Below are 18496 nucleotides of genomic sequence, written 5' to 3'. Positions count from 1 at the left end.
CAGATGGGGGTATTTGTGATGTTCCTCTGGGTACCAGCTCATGTGGGAGAAAAGTGGATATTATTGCTAAGCAGGCTCTTAAACATCCTAATGTTGAGATGGCATTGTAAATCAGTAAAGCAGAAGCCAATGGATGAATAAGAACCGTGGTTAAAAATAAGTGGCAAGAGTTTTGGAACAGGGAGAATAAGGGTAGAAACCTGTATAAGATCCAGGAAAAGGTGGGGGCAGGGAGGTCCTCAGGCCGATATTGGGTAGGATTTAGACCTTCGCTGTCTCTGGCCCACACTCCTGTCCAGTTGGTGGCGGTAATGCACCCTAAAGTTGGTTGCCAACCGCCATATAAAATCCACAAAGGAAGAAGCTACTGTCTCGTCCTCTACAGTTTCTGTCTTGAGGCGGTCAACAATGGTACCGTTACAACTAGTGGGGTCTCTCCGAAAAGAGCTCGCTGACTCGTTATCCACTTGCCGGGTGCTGGTGGTCGGAGCTGGAGGAATTGGCTGTGAGCTCTTGAAAAATGTTGTTCTCACCGGTTTCAAAAATATAGAAGTGGTAAGTCGTGCAGGGGGCGGACACTTGCCGCTACAGCCAGGGTGATATGAAAGGCCTAACTAGCTAAATTTAGCTCATCTGAAAATAATTATATTCGAACATGTCCATATGGACCTGTCTATATTTAAGTGGTGACGTTATCTCTTTTGGATATAGTCATGAATGAACAGAAAACTACCTAGTTAACAGTTGTAAATTGCGCGCCATGTTCTGACATCTTTGTGGTCTGCTAACGTTAGCTAGTCAATACTAAGGAGTCTCTAATCTTTCCCGGTGTTGTGCCGAATATTACCCCCCTTCGCGTTCTTCATTGCTGCGATTTGCTTGCTAGTTAGGATTTCTGCTCTTCAATCCGTTGTAACTTTAGCCTACATTTCACTGATCTTAGTAGCAGAAAGCATTTTTGTCTGCTGTTTTCCGTTTGGCTATTTGTTTCAATATGCCCCCCGGTGCCGCTCCGGTAAGATGCCACCCATGTTGCCCGTACCTAAATTCGCTACTGATTTGTGTTAGTCTATAAATAAATATATTTGACAAAATTCGTCATCTCTTATTCGACTAGTATTTTTGAAAGTGTAAGGATAATAATTCAGCCGTAGTTGTTCTGAAATGTTTATTTCTTGCCAACATTTTACTCCCTCTGTTTAATGTAACACACAATTAATTATTCATTTCGGTTGCCTATCCTGACGTGAAGTTTGTTCTATAGAAAGTATTTGACTGATGTGGGCCACAAAGTATTTGACATTAGCCACAAAAATAAGGAAATTAGAAGGTGATGCAGGGGGAGATTTTCGGCACGACACCTGTTTGCTTGAAGGCTAGTTTTTTGTTTTTTATACCATGCTCTTCTTTCTAAAAAATCAAGTTATTGCTATATTTCGGCAAGGTAACGTTAGCTGCCTGTTTACACCTGGCAGCAGGGGTCAGAATACAATCATGGGTACGTAAATGATCTCCAGTGTCAGTGCGCTCTGGGTCGTAAGTAAAGGATGCGTTCCTAAATTCAATCTGGAGTGCCAGAGTTCCCTCCGGGCGTTTCGCTCGCTCTCTTAGCGTTCAGAGCGCACACTGGACTCTGGCCGAGGAGTAGGGTTGATCTGAGCGTTCTGGCCTCACAACTGTAGACAAGCACCCAAGCTAACTGTCGAGTTGGCTAGCTAGACAACTGCTTCCTGGCACAATTGAGAGAACACTTCACCCTGACCATTTTTACAGAGGAAGAAAATTACTCCAGTCACCTAAGTCATAGACTGTTCTCTCTGCTACTGCACGGCAAGCTGTACTGGAGTGCCAAGTCTAGGTCCAAAAGGCTCCTTAACAGCTTCTACCCCCAAGCTATGAGACTGCTGAATAATTAATCAAATGGCTGTTTTTACACTGCTGCTACTCGCTGTTTATTATCTATGCGTAGCAGGGGCGAAAATCTGATATCAACTTTGGAGGGGACAATTACATTACATTTTCTCAAGAGCAATTCCTGAGGGGGACACCAAAAGTAGTGCTGTAACACATAGCCTGCATTGTAATATGGTAAATGTATATTGAGGAACCAAAGAAATAAGGTGTTTGCTGTACTCCTAACTACTGGTACCCAAACTACACAACTAATCACAACAGCAATACCATTGCCTTTAACAAATCTTAGTTCAGTCACCAGTTTAAGTTGAGAGTGGGGGTATCCATGGCATTTTCCAATTATGTTCCTATTTTACAAGTCAAAAAAATTGAGAACCTTTCATGTTGCCAAACAAAGACTCAACAAACTTACCTGAGACTCCCTGTCTCTGCCAGTCTGTCCCTGCATATCTGTCCCCAACTCTGCTGTCTGTGTGCCATCTGTTGCCTGCTCTGCCTAATGACATCATTGTGAAACATTTCCATTAGAATTTCATTTCTTTCTTATGAACATTTTATCAACTAGTCTTTGAGATATTAGGCTACTAGGGTTCTAACTTTGCGTTTTGGTGTACTGAAAAATACTCTGATGTCTGTCTTTTTTCTGCCATTTTTCTACCTGGTTGGCTACACACACACAGTATGTAGGTTATTTACAGTAGGAGATGGGCTTCTATCATCTTTTATCATTCTATTTGGGCTTCGATCTAAAAGGTAGCTAGCAAATGTGAAACGGATTAAAATGACAAGAGTTGACAGCTGTATGAGTTCACCATTTACACAACATATGCTGTAACCTTTTGTAATTTTAATAGTTTGTTTCATATTGGCTGGCTTCCAACAATAGCTGAATTTGCAAAGTTAGAGAGCACCAATTCCGTTTCAGTGGTGTTTGCTATAATCTTTGCTACCCGGGTTAAATAAAGGTGAAATAAAATAAATAAATAAAAGTTACCTTGCGACAATTTAGCTTTTGCAACGAGACCATTAAATATATTTAAGACAATGGTAGAAGAGAGTGTAGTTCTGTTCAGTTTGGATTTCAGTTTATCGCTAACCTTATCACAGGGACTTTGAAGCACTAACTTACATCATCTGCATGCTGATCTTGGAATAAATTGACGATAGCAAAGATTCCATCTTTGACGAGGCCACATAAATGGAATAGGTACTAGCTAGCTTAATAGTTCATATTTGCCCGCTAGCTCTGCATATTCAGCTAGTGTGTGTGCGCGATTGACTGGATTAACCTCACGTCAGTTATGTTCATTGAGTGCCTTTCAGACAGTGGATACCACCCCTCTGTTACCTTGCCAACTAAGGAACTGGCAGTGGATCAAACCATTGTGAGGCAAAGGGTGGGGGGGTTGCAATCTTTGAAACTTAAAAACGCGCTATTAAGTGTCTATAATCAGCAGAATTGCTTTCATTGCGTATTATTAATATTATTTAAATTACATAGTTATGTTTCAGTGATATTGGGGGGGACAAATCATATTTTTCCCAGGATGGGGGGGTCGTGTGGCCCCCCCCCAGGATTTCCGCCCCTGATGCGTAGTAACTTTACACCTACCTAAATGTGCAAATTGCCTCAAATAACCTGTACTCCCGCACGTCGACTTGGTATCAGTACCCCCTGCATATAGCCTCGTTATTGTTATGTCATTTTATTGTTACTTTTTTATTTTTTACTTTATTTAATAAATATTTTCTTAACCAACAATGCAGTTCAAGAAAGTTAAGTGCTTGTAAGTAAGCATTTCACGGTAAGGTCTACACCTGTTGTATTCAGGACGTTACAAATACATTTTGATTTGCCCTAGCAGAGCTGGTTAGGCTGTTCATGTTATCTAGGTTGTTAGTGATTAACCGTCCTGTTGAAAACAATTTAATTCAACATTTTTGCGTTTATTGTCACCAGTCATATTCAACGGATGTTTTGTGTTTGTAAATTCATCAGTTATTCTGCACTCTGGCACACTCAGAAGAGAGTGCTCTGATGTCTGAGTAGAGCGCCAGAGAGTATTTACGAATGCACCCTTAGACCTGGTGTGAGATATGGGTCTGAAAACGTACCTCAATGCAGGGATGGGATATACCCCTGCACTCCAAATGTTATCTTTATCGACACTGCTCCGTCGAAGTTTGAGATACTACTGCTTTTTCCTGGAAAACTGCCCTTTTCGTCCTCCTACTAGCTGGCAGTGGCCACCACAGCCATTATGGAATGGCATGTCGCATTGAACCACAAATTAGCTGATTGGCTGACACTGCCATTCCAAAATATGTAGCTCAGTGTAAATAAGCTTAGCTGTAGGGTTGGTCAGTCATTGATCTTGCTTTGTACTCTACACCTCAGGTGTTTATAATGTGCATTTCTGTTAGGTAGCTAGATACATTGCTGCTTGTAGCAAGTTCTTTCATACAATCACACTTTTAGTGAACCTGTCAAGATGTTTTTTTGTAGCTATTAGTAATTGTCTTGTTAACTTGGATTTGGATTTTAATTGGCTGTATCTGTGTTTTCTTATAGATTGATCTGGACGTTATTGATGTGAGCAACCTGAACAGACAGTTCCTGTTCCAGAAGAAACATGTGGGGAAGTCCAAGGCTCAGGTAGGGGACCCAATGTTTCTTTTCACAAACATGCATTACCGCTTGATCCTCTTGGTCCAGTCTCACTTTTGCTGTAGGCTATGTAGTTATACAACCAGAATACTATGTCAGGGGAAGGCAACTAGATTCAGCCGCAGGCTGATTTTAAAAATGTTTCCCCCCAGAGCCGATAGTCACGATGCCGGAACATAATTGTAAGAATTTGCACATTGCAAATTACCACAATTTAAGCCCCAAAATAGATTGTATTTGAAAATAACAATTTTATTCCTTGATTACATTGAGACACAATCACGTCTCTTTTGATTTGTGAGAATACCTGGGAGCAGATTTCCTAAATCAAAATAGTTTTAAGCGGAACAACTGGTGATTTTAAGCTTTTTGACCCAAATCTACATTTATTTTATTTATTATATATTTTTTATTTTGTTACTAAAAACTCTTGGGGGCTGCCTGTTGCCAACCCCTGCTATATATATGAACTTGTGGCTGTCTTACAGGTGGCCAAAGAGAGTGTGCTGCAATTCTGTCCTACTGCCAATATCACGGCCTACCATGACAGCATCATGAAGTAAGTCAACTAGCTACTGTAGTTATGTGCATGTTGTTGTTGTTTGTGCATATGATATTTTATTGTGTTTTTGTCACCATGAGTTGCTGATGGGAAAACTGAGATGTCCTTGGTCTGTTTGTCCTTCCCAGTCCAGATTACAATGTGGAATTCTTCAGGAACTTCATGCTTGTCATGAATGCCTTGGACAATCGAGGTATAGTGGAATCTCATGCCTTCCTAATGAAACCCTCAATACTGATCCCCAGTCAATTTGTCTGTTTGTAGAGTATATTTGGTATCTTTTCACAATTATTATGGTCCTTGTCTTACCGCCAGCCAACGTTCCCTCTAAGCTGCGCGCAGTAGCCCGAGACTGCCGTACAGCTCCCGTAGACTGCCACACAGAACAAATATAAGCCCATGGAGAGAAGCACGAGATTGAACTTCACACAACTTTCTAGAGTTTTCCCTGTTAACACTCAACGTTTCCCATTACTCTGGCAGTTGTGATTGAATCAACGCAATATTAGCCCCTTTCAATGCAACACACTGAAACAAAACGAACTATGCAAGAGATTTTGTTGTATGCAGAACGCATCGGAGTAGGATTCTATTGCATTGACACACTACTCAGACCGTACTCTACACAGACCGGTGCGGCATAACCAATCAGAGCTGCAGTAGGCCTATATGCAAATAGATCAATGCCATATATGGATCTGTGGCATTTACTTTAAACTGAACTGTGTTTACAGCATGAGCGGTCCTGAGTAGATGCGCTTGTTTTGAGACCAAAGCAAGAGCTGCATGTAGCCAGGTGTGCACATTTTGTTCATATCTTTTTTTTTTTTTGTAGTGAGTTATTAGCCCAGTTATAGATAATTTGTAGTCAGCAATAGGGGAGTGATTGTATGGAACATTGCTGCCAGCTGAATCTTTTCTTCCTTGCAGCGGCTCGTAACCATGTGAACAGGATGTGTCTTGCAGCTGACATTCCCCTTATTGAGAGTGGCACAGCTGGCTACCTTGGGCAGGTGACTGTTATTAAGAAGGTAAGACACAGATTAAAACACATCTCAAAGGATGAGTGTCTCGGATGAGTGTGACAGTTTGATTGTGAATCACATGTGCGTAGTTGTCAACCACAACCTGTGAGTACCATTCATCCGATTTGTTAATGTTGAGCACCAATATAACACATAATAACAACCACCTCCCTCTTCTTGCTTTTACACACTACAGGGTCTTACTGAGTGCTATGAGTGCCAGCCCAAACCCACACAGAAAACATTCCCTGGCTGCACCATTCGCAACACCCCATCTGAGCCCATACATTGCATTGTGTGGGCCAAGTACCTCTTCAAGTAAGTCTAGTAAAAGTGCTTGTATCTCTCTGGTAGTAAACAATTTGAGAAGTAGATCATGATTTTTCATTTTACCCAATAGGGGGTTAATGATGGGATTCCTGGCGGAGATCTGTTATTGCTGTCAGGTTGGTTGAGCTGACGTCCATGGTATTGACAATCCAGTTCTATCTCCACCTCAGCCAGCTTTTCGGAGAGGAAGATGCAGATCAAGAGGTGTCCCCTGACACAGCTGACCCAGAGCTTTCATGTGAGTATAACAAAACACTTGAACGTTCTCCAACTGCCACTCTGCCTGGCCTCCATGAACCAGAGGAGTGAGACTGAGTTGTGTGTACTCTGGGCTTTGTTGGGATAATAATATATGCCATTGGATATTTGTTGCCTATTCCCAGGGAACCCTGCAGACACTGAAGCCCGAGCCACAGCATCTGACCAGGATGGAGACATCAAACGTGTGTCCACTAAGGAATGGGCACGTTCCACTGGCTATGACCCAGTCAAACTCTTCAACAAGGTACTGTAGGCTTAAGGGTGAACAAGCATTTACTAGAGGACTGCTTGAATGTGGCCCCATGTCTTGTTGTCAAGCAGCTTATTACCCTAGGCTATGGGTATTAAAATGTATAGAAATAGCTACTAGTCCAGGACTATATTTGTGGTCCTCCAGCTTTTTAAAGATGACATCCAGTACCTCCTGACCATGGACAAGCTGTGGAAGAAGAGGAAAGCCCCACTGCCTCTGGATTGGCTTGAGCATCAGAAACTTAGTAAGATATAAGCATCCTATATTATATTGCTCCAATTTGAATTGGACTTTTTTTTTCTCTCTCTCTGATTCAAAGAAATTGAATTAGAAAATCTTCTACGTATTGAATTTGAAGATTTTCTGATTCATTTTCTGGTCTTGTTATAGTTGCTTTGATGTTTGTGATTCTCTCTTTCTCTCTGGTTGTGTGATAGCGTGTCCCCAGAGGGTGACTGGGACGGGATTGAAGGACCAGCAGGTTTTGGGTGTGGCAGGCTACTGCCAGCTCTTCTCTCGCAGCGTGGAAACCCTGCGCTCCATGCTGGCTGACAAAGGGGATGGAGCAGAGCTTGTGTGGGACAAGGTGAGGACACACAGGGAATGGATTTGGATGGGTAACTGTGCAGGGTCTAAACTGGAACACAATATATTATCAAGGTACAACAGACCGGAGAAGATGATGCTCTCATAGTTTAAGCTTAAAGGTGCATTGCACGTTTTTTGGCAGTCCATTTGATTGTCTTCCTCCTCTTGTTGCTAGGATGACCCTCCAGCGATGGACTTTGTGACAGCAGCCGCCAACCTGCGCATGTATATTTTCAGCATGAACATGAAGAGCCGTTTTGACATCAAGTGTGGGTATTTTTGAGTGAAAGCTGTCTAGCATTTGTTAAAGAAAAAATGTTAAGTATTATTTTGATTTATTATTAATAAATATTAATACAAGTGATTGTACTTTTGATTACAATTTTGCTAGGTCTGTTTCCCAGTAAGCTGTTTTGACGTGTTGTAAATTGTTCCTTGCAGCCATGGCAGGGAACATCATCCCAGCAATTGCCACGACCAATGCAGTCATTGCTGGCCTAATAGTGCTGGAGGCACTGAAGATTCTTTCAGGAGATGTGGAGCAGTGTCGCACGGTGAGAAATCAGGAGTGATCCTTTCTGCTAAGGGTGGTTCTAAGCCTTCAAACATTTTGTCCTTAACTAGGAACCAAATGGAACCAAACGGGACAAACCTGAACTTGTCCAATAGAAACTCTTGTTTGTTGCAAACCGCTTTCCGTTTGGATCTAACCGCTTCCGTTGCTAAACGTTTTGATATGGTGTGCGACTAATGAATACACCACGGGAAGTTTGACAGTAGGTATGGAGAACTATTTTCAAAACTCATAATTTTAAGTACACAACACAGCATTTATTTCAAAATACATTTGGGGAGGAACGGTTTTGTTGTAGCCCTCTTACCTGCCTGTCATTTTGTATCATTCCCTGTAATAGTAGCCGTGATGGTTGCAGTGTAACTGTGGGTCATTACAAAGTCAAGGGCGTGGCAGGCCAGTCAACTTCTTCCACACCGATCTCGCCAAACCATTTCTGTGTGAACCTCGCTTTGTACATGGGCAATTTCATGAAACAGGATAGGGCCTTCCCCAAACTGTTGCCACAAAGTTGGAAGCACATAATTGTCTAGAATGTAATTGAATGCAGTAGCGTTAAGATTTCCATTCACTGAAACTAAGGGGCCTAGCCCAAACCATGGAAAATGGCCCCAGACCATTATTCCTCCTCCACCAAACTTTACAGTTGGCACGATGCATTCGGCAGGTAGTGTTCTCCTGACATCCACCAATCGCAGATTCGTCTGTCAGACTGCCGGATGGTGGAGCGTGATTCATCACTCCCAGAGAATGCATTTCCAGAGTCCAATGGCGGTGAACTTTACACCAATCCAGCCGATGCTTGGCATTGATCATTCCTCTTGTTACTATTTTTATAATTTAACTCTGCATTGTTGAAAAGGGATTATAAGCAAGCATTTCACTGTAAATTCTACACCTGTTGTATTTGGCACATGTGACCATAACATTTGATTTGAATTATGTAGCATATAGGCATGGCCTAGGCCAATATGCACAAACAATGCAGGCAAATGAATCTCTCTGAGCCAAAAATAAGTGTGATTATTCTGGATCCTGTTTTGACACGCTGCACATAAAAATATCCGTCATGTGTTCCCTGAACATGTTAGTTGAAATATCTAACTTCTGTCAGGTCTTACTTGGCACTGGAAAAGGTCAGTCTAGAGCTCTCTCTTAGCTACCTTGCTTCGAAGTATAGCCAATTTATACCTGATTCACGGAATGAAGGAATTATTTATTCAACTTTTTGGTTGTAGGCTGTTATAGCATAATACCTCAGAGAGAGCTATTGAGTGTAGACTTGTTCCAGCTCTACTCTAACACACTGCTCAACAGGACCTTGTTAATCTGACTCCTGTGTGGCCTAGCTCTCCAGATGGAGAGTAATAGTGCAGGATATTTGACTTTAAGGCATTTTTTTCACAGTGGTATCATTATGATATTGAGTATCATTATACTAGGCTGGTTTTGGTATCGAACCCAAAATTCTGAACACTTAGTTTGTGATCTAGCTAATGAAAGGGCTCCTGAGTGGCACAGCGGTCTAAGACACTGCATCTCAGTGCTAGAGGCGTCACTACAGACCCTGGTTCGATTTTAGGCTGTATCGCAATCGGCTGTGATTGGGAGTCCCATAGGGCGGCACACAATTGGCCCAGCGTCGTCCGGGGTAGGCCGTCGTTGTAAATAAGAATTTGTTCTTAACTGACTTGCCTAGTTAAATAAAGGTTATAAAAATGATTAGCCCATCGGGGTAACCTAAACAAATGCAGATGGGCATCTCCATGTTTTACCCATCTATAGCCTAGCCACTGCTACATCAGTAAGCCTAAAATGGCACACCTGCCTGATAATATAAGCCATGTAGGCTATAGCCTTTTGGTGAAAGAGTCAGCCCCCAAAAATACAACTTTTTGCTAATATGTGCTCATTTCTGGAGAGGAATATTGGCGTGTGTGGTGCTTGCAGACACCAAGTTGGTATTAAATTGCATTCCAAGTGCCATTTAAAAATGTAACGTCATTGAACCTGCAGATACCCTGTGGTTGTGAATAATTTTAATTGCAACTTATGGCTGTTTAGTGTATATCTAAAGTGATCTGAAACCTATTGTCCATTCCTGTATTGTCTTCTAGATCTTCCTGAACAAGCAGCCCAACCCCAGGAAAAAGCTGCTGGTTCCGTGTGCTTTGGACCCACCCAGTGCCAACTGTTATGTGTGCGCCAGCAAGCCAGAAGTCACAGTCAAACTGAATGTGCACAAAACTCTTGTGCTGGCCCTTCAAGACAAGGTAATGCATGGCTCTGTCTCCTTTTTGCATATAACCATGCTTCCAATCAGACTGATAAAGCCAGACAAGTGCACAGACTGATAGACATTTTTGACCAGGGAGGCAGAGATAAAGCAATGTAGATATTGACTAGAGGGTTGCATGTAAAATCTAAACAAAACCAATCTTGTTTCGTTGTTGCAAACATCATGACAGAGTGAAATGTGATCAGCATATATATATATTTTTAAATACCGTTATTTTACTAGGCAACTGAGTTAAGAACAAATTCTTATTTTCAATGACTGCCTAGGAACAGTGGGTGTGCACAAAACTCTTGTTCAGGGGCGGAACAACAGATTTTTACCTTGTCGACTCGGGGATTCGATCTTGCAACCTTTCGGTTACTAGTCCAACGCTCTAACCACTAGGCTACCTGCCGCCCCATAACCATGTGTTCAGCTAAAGATTCTTGTTTCTTTGTGTTAGATATTAAAGGAGAAGTTTGGGATGGTGGCGCCAGATGTGCAGATCGAGGATGGGAAAGGGACAATCCTTATCTCCTCTGAGGAGGGTGAAACAGAAGGTATGAGACAATCACAGAATATTATCATACTGTCCCAAAGGAGATCAGTAGAGGACTGCATATTGCACTCAATAGTTAAGGGTTTGCATTTAAAATATTTGTACTGTTTGAATAATATCATGACATTCTTTCGGATAGTCGAAATGTATGTTTTTTTGTAAAACAGCTCGTTTGCTGCGCGACTCAGGAGAGCTGCAGCAGGGCGGGGGAAGGGCAGGGGCCGGTATATGTGAGATGAGATGGATAGACAGAGAGTGAAAGTAGCCATAGTTTTGACAAACTTGCTGCTATAGGTTATCTATCATACCATCTGGTAGTGCCTGTTTTAACTACAGTGGCAAGAAAAAGTATGTGAACCCTTTGGAATTACTTGGACTTCTGCATAAATTGGTCATAAAATTTGATCTGATCTAAGTCATAACAATAGACAAACAGTCTGCTTAAACTAATAACACACTATATGTTTTCATGTCTTTATTGAACACACCATGTAAACATTCACAGATCAGGGTGGGAAAAGTATGTAAACCCTTGGTTTTAATAACTGGTTGACCCTACTTTGGCAGCAATAACCTCAAGCAAATGTTTTCTGTAGTTGCGGATCAGACCTGCACAACGGTCAAGAGGATTTTTGGACCATTCCTCTTTACAAAACAGTTTCAGTTCGGCAATATTCTTGGGATGTCTGGTGTGAACTGCTCTCTTGAGGTCATGACACAGCATCTCAATTGGGTTGAGGTCAGGACTCTGACTGGACCACTCCAGAAGGTGTATTTTCTTCTGTTGAAGCCATTCTGTTGTTGATTTACTTCTGTGTTTTGGGTCGTTGTCCTGTTACATCACCCAAGTTCGGTGTTTAGCTTCTTCAATTGGTGGACAGAGCCTTCCATTCTCCTGCAAAATGTCTTGATAAACTTGGGTATTCATCTTTCCGTCAACGATAGCAAGGTGTCCAGGCCCTGAGGCAGCAAAGCAGACCCAAACCATGATGCTCCCTCCACCATACTTTACAGTTGGGATGAGGTTTTGATGTTGGTGTGCTGTGCCTTTTTTTCTCCACACATTGTGTGTTCCTTCCAAACAACAACTTTAGACAACTTGTGTTACTGTGGACTGATGAACATCAAGGCTTTTAGAGATACTTTTGTAACCCTTTCCAGCTTTATGCAAGTCAGCGATTTCTTAATCTTGGGTCTTCTGAGATATCTTTTGTTCGAGGCATGGTTAACATCAGGCAATGCTTCTTGTGAATAGCAAACTCACATTTTGAAAGCTTTTTATATATATATATGGCAGGGCAGCTCTAACCAATATCTCCAATCTGGTCTCATTTATTGGACTCCAGGTTAGCTGACTCCTGACTCCAATTAGCTTTTGGAGAAGTCATTAGCCTAGGGGTTCACATACTTTTTCCAACCTACACTGTGAATGTTTAAATTATGTATTCAGTATAGACAAGAGAAATACAATTTGTGTGTTATTAGTTTAAGCACACTGTTTGTCTGTTGTGACTTTGATGAAGATCAGATCTAATTTTGTTACCAATTTATGCAGAAATCCAGATAATTCCAAAGCGTTCACATACTTTTTCTTGCCACTGTATGTCAAATCGACAAAGTAGCTAGCTAGCAAGGCTAATTGAGGCACTCCCTGAACTGCTTACCCCTCCAAGAGGGAGGCTTACATGAGAGATGAGATTCTTAGCTCTACTCATTTAAAGCATTAACATAAACAAAAACTGGTTCTTACCAGTTTTCACAGCCTATGTGTCTTAAAATAGGTGAGTGATATGATCTTTAGAGCCTAAACAGACTGAACAACAAGGAGAAGACAGGTTAAATAATGTTTTTTAAGCCTTGAAACAATTGAGACATGGCTTGTGTATGTATGCCATTCAGAGGGTGAATGGGCAAGACAAAATATTTAAGTGCCTTTTGAAAGGGGTATGGTAGCAGGTGCCAGCCTAGGCGCACTGGTTTGTGTCAAGAACTTGCAACGCTGCTGGGTTTTTCACGCTCAATAGTTTCCCGTGTGTATCAAGAATGGTCAACCACCCAAAGGACATCCAGCCAACTTGACACAACTGTGGGAAGCATTGGGAGTCAACATGGGCCAGCATCCCTGTGGAAAGTTTTGCACACCTTGTAGAGGGCTATTGCAGCAGATCACACCGGGTTGCACTTCTTCTATCAGCTAAAAACAAGCGGCTCCAGTGGGCACACGATCACCAACATGAATACTCTTGCAAATAATCCAATACTAACGTCTGTTGGGATATTCGATTAACTGTGCCCACCCCTAAACGGTATACTCTCTTATCATCAGTATACAAATCTTTTCATGCACCATTCTCTTCTCATAGCAAACAACTGCAAGTTCCTGTCTGACTTTGGGATTCGAAATGGCAGCCGTCTGCAAGTGGATGACTTTCTGCAGGATTACACACTCCTGGTTAATGTGATTCACAGGTAAGAGAAGGATGTATTTCTCTCTGTGCTGTATAGGCCTTTGTATTTGCCTTTGTATTTCCCTAATGTAAATATATTTCTGCTGAAAAAGTGAAGACTTGGAGAAGGATGTGGAATTTGAGTTGGTGGGTGACGCCCCTGACAAAGCCCCAACCCCAACCAGGTCACAAGAGGGAAAGAACGTTACCAATGGCAACAAAGAATCTGCAGAACCGTCCACCTCTTCCAAAGGTGAGCAAAACTGACATTGTCTACAGAAATGGACAGTTTTAGACTACATCTGATCATTCAAATCCTGGTCGTAAGTAATCAGTCCGGTCCTTAAACCATTTGTTTAGTGCTGAGAATGAGGCGATGTTTCTTCTGTAGCTGAATGTAAACTCTAAAGGGGTACAGGTAAATCTGACTTTGTTTTCCTCTTGCTTTCCTTTCACCTCTTAGCCCCTGCTGAACAGAATGACGTTCTGCTAGTTGATTCAGACGAGGAGGAGCCGTCCTCCAGCACCATGGCTGTCAGAATGGAGTCAGGAGGCCACAAGAGGAAGCTCCATGATGCAGAGACAGGCGAGGCCTCAGCTAAGCGCCAACACCTGAGCCAACCCTCAGCTGATGATGATATTGACATCATTGCGCTGGACTAGCATGCCCCCCCTCCCCCCCATTAGAAGAAGGGAACTGTTTTCACGCTGTTCCTCTTACCAAACATTTGTAAATAATAATGTACAAACCTTAAGTTTTCTGGTTATTATTTGGGGTCAGAGTACTGTTTACAGTAGAAAGTTTGATATATTTAATCTATTTGTGATAAAATATTTTCGATTTTTTAAAATGTATTTGTTTTGTCACAGGTCGGGTGTGTTTTTTGGGGGGGGGACTGAAAGAAAAATTTTAAAAGGTGCTACAGCTAGAATTTGTCCCCTATGTGGAAGCAGGTGAATTGCAACTGCAATAGGCATTCAAAACAAATCTCCCCTCCCATGCATCCCATTTCCCCATAGCATTAGTAACGTGCTTTTTATTTCACCTTTTATTTAACCAGGTAGGCTAGTTGAGAACAAGTTCTCATTTACAACTGCGACCTGGCTAAGATAAAGCAAAGCAGTTCGACACATACTAAAACAAGAGTTACACATGGAATAAACAAACAGTAGAAAAAGTGTATATATACAGTGTGTGCAAATGAGGTAGGGTAAGGGAGGTAAAGCAATAAATAGGCCATGGTGACGAAGTAATTACAATATAGCAATTAAACACTGGAGTGATAGATGTGCAGAAGATGAATGTGCAAGTAGAGATACTGGGGTGCAATGGAGCAAGATAAATACAGTATGGGGATGAGGTAGTTGGATGGGCTATTTAAAGATGGGCTATGTGCAGTGATCTGTGAGCTGCTATGACAGCTGGTGAGGGGGATATGAGTCTCCAGCTTAAATGATTTTTGCAGTTCGTTCCAGTCGTTGGCAGCAGTGAACTGGAAGGAAAGGCAGCCAAAGGAAGAATTGGCTTTGGGGGTGACCAGTGACATATACCTGCTGGAGCACGTGCTATGGCTGGGTGCTGCTATTGTGAGCTGAGAGGCTTTTACTTTCGGTTTTAGTACACCAGCTTCAAGTAGCTATAAAAAGTTATATTTTTTTTGTTGGTACAATGCTTCCCTACACTATTCCGTGCTTGTTTTTTCACATCAACTGAAATTGAGCGAACCGTGTAGAATTTTTGCAACTTGGAAAAGCGATTTCTACATTGGCCAATTGACCCATCCTAGATAACACAGCCACAAAGTCAAATTAGCTTTCCCATTCTGACAACAGATACTGCTCTGGTGGGAGTAATCAATAGGTGAATATCACAACACTGGCAAGTAAGTAATACTGTGAAACTCTATCATTCCACTATTACTGCAGATACAGTTAGTCGGAAGTTTACATGCACTTAGGTTGGAGTCATTAAAACTAGTTTTTCAACCACTCCACACATTTCTTAACAAACTATAGTTTTGGCATGTCGGTTAGGACCTCTACTTTGTGCATGACACAAGTAATTTTCCAACAATTGTTTACAGACAGATTATTTCACTTATAATTCACTGTATCACAATTCTAGTGGGTCAGAAGTTTACATACATTAAGTTGACTGTGCCTTTAAACCGCTTGTAAAATTCCAGAAAATGGTGTCATGGCTTTAGAAGCTTCTGATAGGCTAATTGACATAATTTGAGTCAATTAGGAGGTGTACCTGTGGATGTATTTCAAGGCCTACCTTCAAACTCAGTGCCTCTTTGCTTGACATCATGGGGAAATCAGCCAATATCTCAGAAAAAGAATTGTAGACCACAAGTCTGGTTCATCCTTGGGAGCAATTTCCAAAATGTCTGAAGGTACCACGTTCATCTGTACAAATAATAGTACGCAAGTATAAACACCATGGGACCACATAGCCGTCATACCGATCAGGAAGGAGATGCGTTCTGTCTCCTAGAGATGAATGTACTTTGGTGCGAAAAATGCTAATCAATCCCCGAACAACAGCAAAGGACCTTGTGAAGATGCTGGAGGAAACAGGTACAAAAGTATCTATCCACAGTAAAATGAGTCCTATATTGACATAACCTGAAAGGCCGCTCAGCAAGGAAGAATGCCACTGCTCCAAAACCGTCATAAAAAAGCCAGACTATGGTTTGCAACTGCACATGGGGACAAAGATTGTACTTTTTTGAGAAATGTCCTCTGGTCTGATGAAACAAAAATTGAACTGTTTGGCCATAATGACCATCATTATGTTTGGAGGAAAAAGGGGGACGCTTGCAAGCTGAAGAACACCATCCCAACCGTGAAGCACGGGAGTGGCAGCATCATGTTGTAGGGGTGCTTTGCTGCAGGAGGGACTGGTGCACTTCACAAAATAGATAGCATCATGAAGTAGGAAAATAATGTTGACATATTGAAGCAACATCTCAAGACATCAGTCAGGAAGTTTAAGCTTGGTCGCAAATGGGTCTTCCAAATGGACAATGACCCCAAGCATACTCCCAAAGTTGTGGCAAAATGGCTTAAGGACAACAAAGTCAAGGTATTGGAATTGCCATCACAAAGCTCTGACCTCAATCCCATAGAGAATTTGTAGGCAGAACTGAAAAATTGTGTGCGAGCAAGGAGGCCTCCAACCCTGACTCAGTTACACCTGATCTGTCAGAAGGAATGGGCCAAAATTCACCAAACTTATTGTGGAAAGCTTGTGGAAGGCTACGTGAAACATTTGACCCAAGTTAAACAATTTAAAGGGAATACTACCAAATACTAATTGAGTGTGTAAACTTCTGACCCACTGGGAATGTGATGAAAGAAATATAAGCTGAAATAAATCATGCTCTCTTCTATTATTCTGACATTTCACATTCTTAAAATAAAGTGTTCATCCTAACTGACCTAAGGGATTTTTACTATGATTAAATGTCAGGAATTGTGAAAAACTGAGTTTAAATGTATTTGGCTAAGGTGTATGTAAACTTCCGACTTCAACTGTATATGATGGACATTTTCTGAAATTACAATGCTAACATTTCCCCACCCTAAATCCTGTGTAGCACCTTTAATACCAAATGTTTTCATGGTATTTCCTCCAGATCATTGTAAAAAATATATATAATCAAACCCAATTATTTCTTTGGGTCTAGCATTGACTGAATTTTCTTTGTAATTGTTGACCATTGACCACTTGCAAAAATGTATTGTACTGATGTTTGTTACTTTATTTATACATTCGTCTTTCATGTGGTTTATAGTTTGATCCATCATAACTAGGCCTACACCTCCCTTTGGACCAAGTAGGCAACGACAGAATAAACGCGAACAGATCTAATGACCCAAAACGTATTTTCTTAAGCTTTAGCATATTACTAGTATACAAAAAATCAGAATTGCGCTGCCTGTGTCAACGCAACCACTGATGGCCAGTACAGTGTACTGTATATTCAGTGCCTTAAAGTATTCATACCCTTGACTTGTTCCACATTTTGTTGTATTACAGCCTGAATTCAAAATTGATTAAATATACTTTTTTTCTCACCCATTTACACACAATGCCCCATAATGACAAAGTGAAAACATGTTTTTAGAAATTTGTGCAGATTTATTGAAAATGAAATATTTATATCAAAACTGTAATTTGTCCACATTCACTGTCTTGGTTTATTTGATCCCATATTTTACCAGGTAAGTTGACTGAGAACACATTTACAGTAACGACCCGGGGAATTGTTACAGGCGAGAGGGGGGTGAATGAGCCAATTGTAAGCTGCGGATGATTAGGTGGCCATGATGGTTTGAGGGCCAGATTGGGAATTTAGTTAGGACACCACTTTAGTGACAACAGAGTCAAGACACCTATTTAACCATTCGAAAGACCGTACCCTACCTAGGAAAAAGCGCCCAATCACTGCCGCATTGGGATATATATCTATTTTTTTTAGACCAGAGGAAAAAGTGCCTCTTACTGGCCCTCCAACACCACTTCCAGCCTCATCTGGCCTCCTTCCAGGGATCAACCACAACCAACCCTGCTTGGCTTCAGAGGAAGCCAGCAGTGGTATGCTGCGGTCACCACAAAGATATGGGTGTCCTGCCTAACTAAAATGGTAAACAAATCCAGTGTAGATTTGGCTTTGTGTTTTATATTATTGTCCTGCTGAAAGGTGACGTTATCTCCCAGTGTCCGGTGGAAAGCAGACTGATCCAGATTTTCCTCCAGGATTTTGCCTGTGTTTAGCTCAACTTGTGGAGTAACTACAATGTTGATCCATCGTCAGTTTTCCACTATTACAGCTGTTTTAAAGTCACCATTGGCCTCTTGGTGAAATCCCTGAGCGGTTTCCTTCCGCTCCGGCAACTGAGTTAGGAAGGACACCTGTATCTTTGTAGTGACTGGGTGTATTGATACACCATCCAAAGTGTAAATAATAAGTTCACCATGCTCAAAGGGATATTTTCTCTTGTCTGCTTTTATTTATTTTTTACCCA

General features: G+C 41.5%; 1 protein-coding gene across 1 annotated transcript; it reads left to right on the top strand.

Moving 5' to 3' along the window:
* The first annotated feature begins 346 nt into the window (after positions 1–346).
* Positions 347–14314, top strand: LOC106560931 (SUMO-activating enzyme subunit 2). Its single transcript, XM_014124397.2, has 17 exons — positions 347–555; positions 4487–4570; positions 5071–5141; positions 5273–5337; positions 6075–6175; positions 6366–6487; positions 6670–6737; positions 6883–7004; positions 7158–7257; positions 7451–7599; positions 7777–7870; positions 8043–8155; positions 10293–10448; positions 10917–11013; positions 13376–13481; positions 13573–13712; positions 13923–14314. Exons 1-17 carry the CDS (start codon positions 409–411, stop codon positions 14120–14122), a joined length of 1935 nt encoding a protein of 644 aa, XP_013979872.2. The 5' UTR covers positions 347–408; the 3' UTR covers positions 14123–14314.
* Positions 14315–18496: the final 4182 nt, after the last annotated feature.

This window comes from Salmo salar, chromosome ssa10 (genome assembly GCF_905237065.1).
Source record: "Salmo salar chromosome ssa10, Ssal_v3.1, whole genome shotgun sequence".
NCBI classification, from domain to species: Eukaryota; Metazoa; Chordata; class Actinopteri; order Salmoniformes; family Salmonidae; genus Salmo; species Salmo salar.
The sequence above is the reverse complement of the archived record's forward strand: the minus strand, read 5'-3'. Positions and strand labels throughout refer to the sequence as shown.

Coding starts and splice junctions, on each gene's coding strand:
- LOC106560931 (XM_014124397.2), top strand. CDS start 409: ATGGTACCGTTACAACTAGTGGGGTCTCTCCGAAAAGAGCTCGCTGAC. Junction 5,142..5,272: donor TACCATGACAGCATCATGAA/GTAAGTCAACTA, acceptor TGTCCTTCCCAG/TCCAGATTACAATGTGGAAT. Junction 13,482..13,572: donor CTGGTTAATGTGATTCACAG/GTAAGAGAAGGA, acceptor CTGCTGAAAAAG/TGAAGACTTGGAGAAGGATG.